At 35.8% G+C, this 12,929-nt stretch overlaps 2 protein-coding genes across 3 annotated transcripts; one reads left to right on the top strand and one right to left on the bottom strand.

The window, feature by feature from the left end:
• The first annotated feature begins 1,732 nt into the window (after positions 1-1,732).
• Positions 1,733-5,456, top strand: LOC103406586 (exosome complex component RRP41 homolog). 2 transcript variants are annotated; one of them, XM_008345571.4, is made up of 13 exons: positions 1,733-2,085; positions 2,829-2,882; positions 2,980-3,026; positions 3,112-3,172; positions 3,316-3,354; positions 3,464-3,531; positions 3,669-3,747; positions 3,830-3,866; positions 4,352-4,468; positions 4,555-4,640; positions 4,772-4,861; positions 5,028-5,087; positions 5,201-5,456. In XM_008345571.4, the coding sequence occupies exons 2-12, from the start codon at positions 2,829-2,831 to the stop codon at positions 5,073-5,075; spliced, it is 726 nt and encodes a 241-aa protein (XP_008343793.2). In that variant the 5' UTR covers positions 1,733-2,085; the 3' UTR covers positions 5,076-5,087; positions 5,201-5,456. The 2 variants fall into 2 exon arrangements, with proteins under 2 accessions (XP_008343793.2, XP_008343794.2); XM_008345572.4 differs by having other exon boundaries at positions 1,745-2,085; positions 2,820-2,882.
• A 3,258-nt stretch (positions 5,457-8,714) lies between these two features.
• LOC103406585 (dof zinc finger protein DOF4.6-like) lies at positions 8,715-10,612 on the bottom strand. Its single transcript, XM_008345570.4, has 2 exons — positions 10,451-10,612; positions 8,715-9,987 (listed from the first exon to the last, which is right to left on the bottom strand). Exons 1-2 carry the CDS (start codon positions 10,472-10,474, stop codon positions 9,046-9,048), a joined length of 966 nt encoding a protein of 321 aa, XP_008343792.1. The 5' UTR covers positions 10,475-10,612; the 3' UTR covers positions 8,715-9,045.
• Between the last annotated feature and the right edge of the window lie 2,317 nt (positions 10,613-12,929).

Below are 12,929 nucleotides of genomic sequence, written 5' to 3'. Positions count from 1 at the left end.
AACGGTAATGGCTCTTTATGTAACGGGCCTTTAAAAATTAAAAATTAAATCAGACAAAAAGTAAGTATTTCAATCTCACTTCCCACAAACCATGTTGGTGTGAACGTGCAAATTTTCAAAGTATACTCATGAATTAGTGTCTAAGCAACGAAAAATAGAAAGACTCTACTATGAGATTAATCTTCATCATGTTCATTTGTTATAACGTTTAAAATAATCTATGAATATTAACTTCAAAAGAATGAAAATTTTTATTTGACTCAAAAATAAATAAATAAATCTAAAAGTTCTTATTTTCTTTCACCAAACTTAAATCACACATTGTCCTTAAGGTGTGGAAAATAAAATAAATGAAAAGGAACAAAAATAATAAGTCCTAAAATAAATACTTAAAACAACTAACAAAGATAAAGTAAGTAAACTAGGACAATAAAAATAGGAAAAAAAACAATAAAAGAAATATAAAATAACAAATAAAACAGAAAATAAGAGAAAAGAAAAGGGAATGGGCACACCTGGTTCAAAAGGGCCATGAGTAGGGATGAGCAACGGTTATGGCGGGCGGGTAACTGCGGTTATTTACCCATAACTGTTTATGATCATACCCGCATAATCGTTTACCCGTTGGGTAATTGCCTAAACGGTTATACCCATACCCATTTAATCATAACCGTTTAATACCCGTTTACCCATTTACACTTTTTACCCGTTTATCTTTTTTTTTTTTTTTTTTTTACCATTACCCATTTTCACCCGTCTACATGTTTTTTAACAACTTAAAAATTAAAAAACAAAATTGTCATAATTTTCTTTTTTATAACAATTAAACACCGTAATAGGTACATTCATCATACATTTCCATATTTTAAGTTTTTCAGTCCTTATATCATTCCAATAATTGAAATAATAATTTACGAACGATATTTTTAATTGATATAGAATGAAAAAGCAAGAAAATTAGTTTTACAAAACAAAATTGGAATATAGGATATATAAATTGCAGTAACAATGCTAACAAAAGTGAGGGATTAGTTGAAATGGCAAGTTGCAACATGTTTGAGGAACAGGTCTTGGGTTGAATTAAACGAGTGGGGCTGAGGGGAATTGTTATTTATTTTCCTAATCTTTTGGGAAAACTTTTACTACTAATCCATGTTACCAATGAAGGTAATATAATATTTGTTAAGTATTTTTTGTTACGAAAACTGTTTAGAAGACAATATTCTTGAGTTATTTAACCTATAATGTAAAGTATTAACATAATATATATATATATATATATATATAATTAGCTATATAAACCATGCACTATAGTCAATAGCATTGATCTAAGTTTTGTTAGATATAAAACATGGTTTGTGTTAATTTTACATATATAAAATAAAGGGAACTTTAATGAAAAGCACCCGGTACTGTTCACTTTAACGAAAAACCACATTTTTACACTAAAAAGTCAATCATGGTACTATTCATTTTACCCTTTATTTTGTCTTTATCATTAAAACTCAAAGTTTTCAAGCCCTTTTCATTAGTTTTCCTTAAAATTTCATGGGTAAACGGTTATACCCATAACCGTTTATTTATCTAAACGATTACCCATAACTGTAACCGTGAAATTTAAATAGGCGGATAACCCAGATCCGCGGGTATTTTGCATGAGAGCGTCAAAGAAGGCGGTGAAAAATAAAAACCCAAAAGTGCTGCGGGCTGGACTATTTCTGACCTGGAGCCCAACACCATGAGTGCACTGCTTCATCATTTCAAACCCTAACACAAAACCGCTGCTCTCTAACCATTCCAAAATCTTCCAGTGGTTCATTTGTTTCCATCCATCGAACTCGAAGCGCAGCCCTCCCTCGCCGAGCCCTCATCTCTCATCTGACTCTCTCTGTCGAATTCCGGCCAGCCACCGGCCTACCACCACACCATACTGTCGTCTCTGACTCTCCAGCCTTCCTTCACCACACAACCACCGCTATCTCTAACGATCTCTCTCTCGGGCGATTTTCTCTCACGGACAGAACAGAACCCGCGATCTCTCTCACCACCACACTGAGTCCGAGTCTCACTCTCACCCCAAATTAGGTAATTAATTTAGTGTTTTGAAATCTAATTTCTGTCTTTGAGAGTCAGAAATCTAATTTAGTGTTTAGAAATTTAGTGTATGCCCATAACAGATTAACATTATCGTGGTTTATTCTGCATTTGAGAGTCATTAGGAAGTGGGTTCCAATGATTTGAGTATTCCACCATACCCGTTCATTGTCTTAATTGAGAACGGTTTCTGCTGTAATGGGTTTCATGATTAAAAGATAAAAGGTGGTCCTTTCGTTACTGATTTTTTCTTGCGAGTGTAAAGAGTTGTTGAGGGTGTTGAAGGGAAGGTGAAAACAAAGTTAGCTTCTTCTCTGAGAGTTAGCGTTCTTTATTTGAATTACTTCCTTTTGGTTAGTGAAGTATTTTTTTCTTGATTTACTTCCGTCTTTCATTACTTCCTTTTGGTTAGTCGACAGCCGGCACTCCTAGTTTACGTCGAATCCTTTTAACAACAACAACAACATAGCCAACCCCACTTAGTGGGAAAAGGCTTTGTTGTTGTTGTTGTTGTTACTTCCGTCTTGCTTGTCTAATTTTTTGATAAGTATAGGCATGAACCATGATATAGCATAGCCATATTGTTGCTGAAACAAAGCCATTATGCATTAATTTATGGAACTTTGTAGTTTGGTTGTCATGGCGTTTAAATTTTAGACAGTGATTGGTTTAGCTACTATTTGTTCTTGTTATCTATGTGGTTTCCTAAGTTGGTTGTTACGAAGTTCTAACAGATGGAGTACGTGAGCCCAGAAGGTCTTCGCTTAGATGGTCGGCGGCCCATGGAAGTAATTTTCCATCTCTCAATTTTCCATTTTATTCAATCATAATCGTTATAAGTTGTCAATTATATTTATGAACTAAATCTATTTTCTCTGATCCCAGATGAGACAAATTCGAGGAGAGATTGGTGTTGTGGACAAAGCTGACGGGTTTGAATTACTAAAGCCTTGATTCTTCTTTTCTAATCTTTGTAATTTAAAAAAAAAAAAAATGATCTTTCATATCAAATTTCAGTTCTGCTGTGTTTGAGATGGGGAACACCAAAGTCATTGCTGCAGTGTATGGCCCTCGAGAGGTTAGCCAACACTTTCTCTTCATTCTATAATTTTGATATAAAATTTTAATGATCTTGTGCGTGGTACTCATTATTATTTAAAAGGTCTTGTACAATTTTCAATTTTAATTCATTCCAGCTGTTAATGTACTTTTGTTTTCTAGGTCCCAAATAGGAGCCAACAGATGAATGACAGGGCACTGGTAATAGTTCTCATCTAAGTCTCTGTGTGTTAAACTTATCTATGTTGTGGTTAGTATGATAAACCTGACAGGCATATGTAATGTCGTTTGCAACTGTTAATAAGTTTAGGTGCGATGTGAGTACACCATGGCAAATTTTAGTACTGGAGATCGCATGAGGAAACCAAAGGGTGATAGGTGATATATTCTATTCTATTTCATGTTCATAGATACATGCTTTGGATCATCATCAATATAAAATTCAACATAAGAGTGTTGTATCCATAACTAAATTAAACTATAGCATTAAAATGTGTATCTTTGATGCTGTCCAGACGATCCACAGAGATTTCTCTTGTTATTCGGCAAACCATGGAAGCATGCATTATGACTCATTTAATGCCTCGGACTCAGGTTCTACTGATGCATCTTGGGAACTTTTCTTCGATGAATGTTTAGTTTGTTCTTTTCTGAGCCTTGTATCTGTTTACTGCAGATTGATATTTTTGTGCAAGTTCTCCAAGCAGATGGAGGTAAATCCCGATGTCTCATTGCAGCCGTAGGTCCTATATGATATGTTTCCTTTGTGTGTGTGAATGTTTGGTCCTGTCAGTCAAGATATTTGTAGATCCAGGCTTATTTTCTGAAAAACGAAGCCTCCTCATGTCATTTCATGTACGTTAACCACTTGTTTTTGAATTTATTAAAGCTGTTTGTTTGTTTCTGTTTTTTAACTACTATTGAGGTAGTTCGTGTTTGAGGGTCAACCTATGCTGCAGGCAGTTCATTAATAGTTATCGCTGTTGTTGCATCGTATGGAAATAGAGATGTGATCGATAGTGTTCACTGTTAACAAAGTACCATGGTTGTCCCTGTTATATGTGTATCGGTTAGAATGTTAACTATTTACTATTTAGCAAATACTTTTGGATTTGAACAGGTTGCTTCAATGTTTTAATTGAAGAACGGAAAGATCTATCCTTGAGTTCGATTATTTTATTTATTTTATCTTTGGCAGGTACTAGATCTGCATGTATCAATGCTGCAACCCTGGCCCTTTCAGATGCTGGAATTCCAATGCGTGACCTTGTTACTTCCTGTAGTGCGGGCTACCTTAATAGCACACCTCTACTTGGTAAACTTTTACGTTACCTTATGCTTGTACGGCTCCTGTAAGGCCATTGTAATATTCATGTGAGCTTATTGTTGCTGGTTTGGCAGATTTAAACTATGTAGAAGATAGTGCTGGAGGCGCTGATGTCACTTTAGGCATTATGCCAAAGTTGGACAAAGTGACTCTTCTTCAGGTAATTGTCATATTTGTTTCTCAATCTGTTGTCACAATGTTAAGTTACAATTGTTGTGTTAGTTGGCATGTACAGTGTCTTCTTTGTAGCGCCTTTTGTAAACCACTTATTCGTGATGATCGTTGATGCAGATGGATGCTAAATTACCGTTGGACATTTTTGAAAACGTAATGCAACTTGCAATCGAGGGCTGCAAGGCAGTTGCAACATATATTCGACAAGTAAGCACTTTTTTGCTCTATTTTTCCTCCCCTGCAGTGATAAGTTCTGCCTTGACATGTAGCCACTGTATTTGGACAGTGCTTGTTGCTCAATGAGAGTTTGCTTCATTTTTTGTTGCAGTATTGCCATCTTTATTGGAATTTTAATCTGGGTTTTCTATGGTAGGTATTACTAGAGAATACAAAGCAATTGGAGTATCGCCGAGGCACGTAGTTTCAAATCATGGTAAGGCCATGTATATTGTTTGTTTATTGTTATGTAAGTCTGATAAGTTCTAACAGTCACGGACAGTCACCCGCCTACTCCGCTTTCAAAGTTTTGTTTTCTGCTGCCCGTAGGTTTATAGCTGTTCTTATGAAGTTTGACGGCGGTTATATCATGGAGACGGTGTTTGATGAAGGAAGTAGGCTTAAAATTAAACACATTCAGTCGAGTATCCCCAACCAGAGAGCTGTTTTTAGATTCTGAAAATTGTATCTGTAACATCTACGACATGGCTCTTCTTGTAAATGAATATTCTGAGTAACAGATTTTTGAAACGATAGATTTTGTTAGAATAAATATTAAATTAGCAACCGATGAGGTTTGAATCCACGTCATCATGCAAGAGCACAATACTTTTCTACTACTGTGATAAAAGGCCGCTTGCTTCTTGATATATTAGGCCATGATATAGAAAGTGTAAAATGCTATTATCACCCTTTATAGCTTGTAAATGCTATGAAAAGTATACTATATCAATTCCAAAATGCTATAATAAACTTTTTCCATAGCATTTTTCAAATGCTATAGGAGTTTTTTGTAGCATTTTTATACAATTCATAGCATCTGGGGCCCATAACTAGAGTTGTCAACATCTCCCATAGCTTAGGCCAACATTGTACCAAACGCTTCATTGTTCTTATATTACTGAGTACACCTTAGTCCCTGAAGTTAATATAGTTTGAAATAGTACGGTGCAACAAATGCACCTTTGATTTTTCCTCTAGTAGGTTTCCAGGAAATAGTTGCCAGGTTGAAATAATAGTAAACTGGATAGCTGTACTTGGAAAGAACAAATTTATAAGCGTAAATATCTCCGAAACCTAATACTTTGATTGGACTTCACTACTTGTTACCACATGCTACCAAAACCCTTTATCACGCTGAGCCATCTGAGCCATCTGATTAGGAGCAGCATGATCATCATCCTGAGCCATCTGAGCCATCCGAATAGCAGTACCTTAACGTAAGAGGGCGGACTGAGAGGAGTAGTAGGGTTTTTCCATGCGATGAAGTTTTTTAGGGTTTTTGTACGCAAGAGGCATCATATCATGTACCTGTACTATTGCTATTTTTTATTCTAGCAAAAAGAAGAGCCTGAATAAGGAGCTGGACTGGCTTGGCTATAAGATTTCAAATCTGTTGACAACATAAAATTACTTGCCGGACCAATGCTGCATGAAGTTACAGTTTAGTTCTTGTAGTTTTAACTGCCGTGATATAGGTTCTTGTAATTTGATGATATTTATCGCAGTTCAAAGATAACTTGATTCCATCAAACTTTTTTACGGTTTTAGCAATTGAGAGTCATGTGTGTGTGGTAATTTTACACCAGTCAAAAGACCAATTTACTTTCACATACTGTAAAAAAGTTAGGATTCTACCATAAAATCAAATTTATTTAATGTGCAACTAGCTAGCTGTAATATTTGAGCAGCAGTACGCTTTACAGGAGACGTGGTGATTAGAACCCTAATGAAGGTGATATGATGATTTGAGAAATATATAATTGGCACATGGTTAAGTATCACCCAAAAAGCAGGAAAATGATCCTAAGGTAATGAACAAATGTATAACTGTAGGCATGTATGCAGTTGATGGATTATACATGCGTTGTGTAAATTGTGTAGGTAGTACGTACTGTATCCGGCCAACGTTCTATAACTTCTGCTACCCAATACTATATATGATCCCAATGCACAAACAAGTTTGGGGAGTATTTGTGCTCGACACCTTTAAGTGATTGTGATGCTCATTGTCCTATTTAGTACTACCAGATGAGTTTAAATTTCAAAATCTGTGTAATAGATAGACACAAATTTCAAAATTTAAACACATATAACCGCGATAAATAGGGTGATGAACATCATCACCAAGGATGGTGCGCAAAAATGTACCCTTTAATTCGACTGCTTATCATTGACAAAAATATGTACAAACAAGAAAGAAAAGATTCACTATAGTAAAAATGTAAAACAGCTTGCTATCCCATATCTAAATGTTTGTCGTGTTTAAAAAGACGATTGATATGTGGTGCATTAGTGGCATAATTAGGAGAATCTTTCCATATATCTTAACAAGTTTTGCGAGGAAAAAAAATGTTAAAAGTGAAAAGCAAGGAGAGATTGGTGGAGTAGATTGTAGATGCCTAAGTTTTGGCAAGAAAGGGATGTTCATGGTGGGTGGTGCACCTCCATCTACATATATCACTGTGACTAGCAAGAGGAGCTATAACCGTAGCTAGTTCTCATCGATTTACCAAGACAAAAAGATGGAACAACTATATGGAAAGTAGAAAGTCAATCTATCTTATCTCAATGTATGAATCTAATTACATATTATATTAATTAATGAATGAGGGTCTACATCTGGGAGGATTTTGTAGAGTGGACAAGATTATTCCCTAGCATGGTGACCGACGGATGGGAATGTTTGTGGTGGCCCTCCATAGCCAATGAGAAATTTAAGTATTAGATATTTAAGCAGTACTCTGCATGATACTATAAGTGGAGAAAACACTATATTTTTTTTTGTATTATTCTACTTATTTTATAACATATGAAGTATCCGCAATTTGAAAAACTTTTCTTAGCCAACAAAGGGAGTACTGCAAGTTTCTTTTCTTTTTTGGGTCAATAACGAAGGGAGTGCAAGTTAGTCAAGGGGTTCGAGAGCTCTTTGAAAATAGGTGAAGGACCACCGAACTATGCATTCATCATATAAAAGACTTCTTACATATTCACCCCTTTTTTTTCATGTTTTCTTAAATGCAAAGGTAGTCTTATATTATACATGAGCCTTAGGGAGATTGAATCTATCGTCTCACTTTCGTTACCGTAAAAAATGAAGTTCCTAAAAGCAGAGTTCTCTAATTTATATTGTTGACGGCAGACCCAGATTTGCTTAGGGTTTATAGAATTTAATTTAAAATAAATAGTGTTTGGGTCTTGCATACCTACTCATTGTTCTTGAAAAATCATCTCCTTGTGCGGGTGATGATGAAGATTCATGAAGAGCAGGAGGGAGGTGGGGGGTGGTGGAGTTAATGGGTGGAAGAATCTCAAAGGCGCAGATGGTGCTGAAAAGACCTGACATTTCTGATCTGTTGCCAAGCAAAAAGAAGAAACTTTTGCTAATAAAGGATTGACAGCCATCATTCCAACTCACCTTTAATATTACTTAACCAATAAATAATCCAACCTCAACTGCTAATACACTCTCTAAATACGTACACAATCAACCCACAAATCCAAGTGTTAACTACTAAAGTAAACATATAAAATAAGTCCTTAATCTCTGTGTACACAACTTAATTGACAAATTAATTACCGACACTTGTTAACTAAGCTAACCGAAAACATAATGAAAATAAATCATTGAATTTCAGCAGGAAATCCTAAAGAACTGCATCGTACGCTGCTGCATGTGGTAGATGATCAAGAAGTAATCTCTATAGGAGTAATCATGTAATTTCTCTGCGTTATGAAACCCTAACAGGGAAATAGGGGAAATCCTTGACCTTCTTTTCATGAATATTTGTAAAGAATTCCTCATGATTCATGAGACACCCCTTTGAAGCAAAACCAATAATAAATTTTCAAACATGCACATTGATTAAGGACAAAATAAAGGAAAAAAAATAATAAGGAGGAGGGTGAGAATGAGCGAAAATTCTACTATGCTCTGGTGTACAGGATATCCTAAGCATACTAGAAAACCGAGAGGGAGAAAGAACAAGGCAGATCAAGTATAATTAACACTGATGATGAAAAAGGGGAAGAAAAACTCATGTACCCTATTACTTTGTTCGTTATCAACTCCAATTCCAAACAAGCCATCCAAGCAAATGAAGAAAAACAAAACCAAATACCGATCTTTCTTCTAGATCACTACTTTTTTTGTTTCTTTTCTGGCAATTGCATTACCATGATCCGCCACCTAGCATTCCATTCCAATACCCACCACCGGAACCTCCTTCTCCTCCTCTATTATTGTGTTGATCAAAATCAGCAGCAGCAGTAGTAGAGCTCGGAATCTGCTGCTTCAAATCCTGAGCAGTAGGAAACAAAAGCCTTGCATGACTAGTATTAGTAGTCTCTTGCACCCCTTGAAGACAGCCACCAAATCCAGCACTCTCAAACCCATCTAGAGAAAAACTAAGCCCACTTGGCTTAAACTCATGCATCGGAAACCCAGATGAAAACATTGTGATGTTACTCGAATGATCCGGCACCTCCACCGCCGCCATCGGCACGAAAGAAGTCAGCCCCCTTGATGCAATCCCAGTACTTTTGAGCAGTTCCATAGCCGATGAGAAATGATGAGATGTGGTAGTAGTGGCTGAGGAGCTAGGGTTTTGGTGGTGGTAGGTTCTGTTGTCAATAGTCTCCATACTGAAGGGTAGTTCGGTAATATTATTGTTGTCATGTTCCTGATCAGCTGGTGGGTATGCAAGGTTGAGATCTTGACCTTGGAAGTGGATCTTATTAGGGTTTTGAGAAGCAGACTGAGAAGGAAAATTACTTTGTGGGGTCAGATGGTGATCACGATCATGAGCAACCTTCTTCGCTGAAGACGTGGACGGTGATGATGAATCGGAATTATTTGATCTCTTGTTGTTCTTCCGTGACCCTCCACCCACCGGAACATTTCTCAGAGATCCACCTTCAGTCCAATACCTTCTACAAGTCTTGCAAAAGTATCTTGGCTGAGAGAGGCTGTAATTGTTGTAATAACAGAATTTTGTGGTGGTGGAATTGCACCTTGGACAATTCAAAGCTTGATCCTTTTGAGGCCTTGCCCTTCTCTCTGTGATTGGCCTTGTAGAAGAAAAATCTTCCATGGAGTTAACCACTCCAATACCCTGAAAATAAAATATAAAAATAAACCCAAAAAAAAAAAGCGACAAGAAAAGGCCATAACTTTGGTGATCGAAAACCCACCAAAAAAGAGTATATATGTTGTCACTCCGAAAAAATTAAGACAAAGATGGAGAGAAGAAAGTAAAAGGAAAGAAAACAACCTACTTTATCAGATGATGGGAAGAAGAAAAAGAAAAGAAAAAGTGCAGTACTTTAAATTTTCAGGACAAAAAATGAAAGACCTTTGGAAGATACAACAATATAAATTCAGCCACTATTAGTGGAAAGAAGAAAAGCAAATTAATACAACTTTAAAACCAACTTATATATGAAGGAAGATAATTTTCCAAACCCAAAGCTATTAAGCTTAAGATATTTCTTATAAATATTAACTTTGAAAAACTCAACCCTAGATGATAATTTCATGATTTCATGGAGGAAAAAAAGAAAAGGTTTTCGCTTTACCTGTGGCCAGTGAGCTGTGTCCATGGATTAACGAGGAGAAAAGGGTAGAGAGAAAAAGCTATGTGGAGTCTTTTGAGAGAGGAAAAACCACCCACTTTTCAAACCCAGATAGTCTTAAAGGCAAAGATGAAGCACTATGCTGAAAGAGATGATGGTACTGTGTACATGTGGTGCGGTTCCATGTGTTGGCCAACTATATGTGTGAGAGAGAGAAGAGAGAGGAGAGAGGAGAGAGACGGTAGTTTCGTCTTTTACTGCTTTCGTTTTCATAGTATGTATACATGAGAACAATATTCACACACTATTTTTTATGCACGTTTATATTTATTTTTATTTTTGAATTGAATAAAATAAATAAATCAAAATCATAGGTAAACAAACGTGCCTGAAAGAGAAGAGGTGTGTATATAAATCAATTTTTTTTTTTGTAATAAAAAGTTTGGGAGATATTGGTTACTCTCATCATCAGCGTCATACACTCCTAACTATCAACTACCACCAGCATCATATGCATTTATATAGGAATTTACATATCGCACACCAACGAAGATTGTTAGCAGTGAAATTCAAACCTTGGGCAGAGAGACATACAAGGTAGGAACTTGACCAACTGAACCAACCCTCGTTTGAGTTACTGTTCATGTACATACATTTGAGAATAATGTGTACATGCACATAAGTAGTTTAGTAGAATATAAATTATTTTTCCTATGGTCAATGTCGCTATTCATCCTTCGTGTGGGAGTCTATATATATAATGAGTATATCTATATCTATTTCTATCGGATGAGGATCCTCTTAGGATTCTTTTTGTGAGGATCCTTGGGATCATCGCATTCTATCCATTTATCGTATATCGTTCGGTCAGTTTTCGTTAGGTATTAATTGTGTTTAATTTAAAAAAAACAAATCAAAGGATTTCTGACTACGCGATGTACGAAGAATGATTAAGATGTGAGGATCCCACAATTTGGATCCGGATGGGATCCAAATCCATTTCTATCTATCTATTGTGTGTATGCCCTTTACACTTTGGTGGGTTCTTTCTGACCACTAGAGAATGAGGTAGCTAGGGATGAATTTTCATGCACTGCATAATTACCTCTCTGTATTTACCAAGTTTCTTCTTTTTACTTTTCCATTTGTCTTTCTTGAACGTAAAGGATGAATCAGAGCGCATGCTAAGAGATTCAGACACTTAATTTCAATTCTACGATTCTCATTAATCCATGATACTAGTCCATCTTACACAAACTAAGAGTCCTAATCTCTTTCTTTAACGGCCCAGATCTTTAAGTTTTTAAGCTCGTCAGGCTCAAAAATCTGGAGAAGATCTCAGTTCTTTATTTACCTATATAATTTGGGCAGCTACTTGCAACTTTTTGCAAGACTGCATATTAAAGGAACGACAACAGCAACACAGACAACAACATTGGAGATATTTGTAAACTATTGTTACATGTTTTATCGACAATATATAGAGTAGATGCTTGTAAGTGTCTCTATAATGTTGAGAATTAATTAGAACAAGCATGCCAACTAAAATACATATACGATAAGAACTTATTAGCAACTTAAAATGTAATATGGCAAGTTAAAAAACATTAGGAAAGGTTTAGAACACCGCATGTAATTGAATAGGTTATCCTATTTACACTTTTTTTTTTTACTTCTTACACATTCTTGTTAAATTTTGTTCATTAATTTTTTTTAAATTCATTTAATTTGGAGACTCAAAATTAATAAATGTGTGAAAGATAAAATAAATATATGTATAGCACCACCGAATTTGCCCTATACCGAACACGACATGATTTAGGGTCTTAGTCAATATAAAACACATATATAATCCAAACATGTCAAGAAAACTGGTGCAGTAGCTGGCGCTGGGATTTTGCAAAAATGGTGACGGCGGCAAGCGACTGCTGAAGGCGACGGAGGCAGTGGACACGTTGCAGGAGCCGAGAGGTTTTCACCAGAGGAGAGCTCATGTGGTGGCGAAACGTGTCGACGATGACGAAGAAGGAGAGAGAATATTTAGGCTTTTGCGCTGGTGTTTCCATTTTAATCCATACTTCCATCACATCGAATCAATTAAATAACGAACAACCGTCGTCCGATTATCTGACCACAAGACCTCAGTCAAACTCTCGTACGTCACGAGAGAATTTTCGGGTTTCTGCAGTAGTTGTGATACCGAGTACTCTCCTTTCTTCATAATATATGTTTAGTTTGTGAATTATAATTTTTAGAAAGATAGTACAGATCATGGTATAATTAGGTGGCAAGTATAACATTAATTACTCTTATTCTCTTGCCCTGTTAATTCTTCTCGTTAGTCACGAAATGCTGCTTAACTAATTTAAGAGAAATAACAACTACATTTTTTTTTAATTATAATCGTACATTATTTCTGTTTGATTAATATATGCATTACGATTCTGATTTATGAATCTCTCAATTCAAAAAATAAAAATAA

This window comes from Malus domestica, chromosome 01 (assembly GCF_042453785.1).
Source record: "Malus domestica chromosome 01, GDT2T_hap1".
Classification (NCBI taxonomy): Eukaryota; Viridiplantae; Streptophyta; class Magnoliopsida; order Rosales; family Rosaceae; genus Malus; species Malus domestica.
Note: the sequence above shows the minus strand (reverse complement) of the source record. Positions and strands in the feature narration are given on the sequence as shown.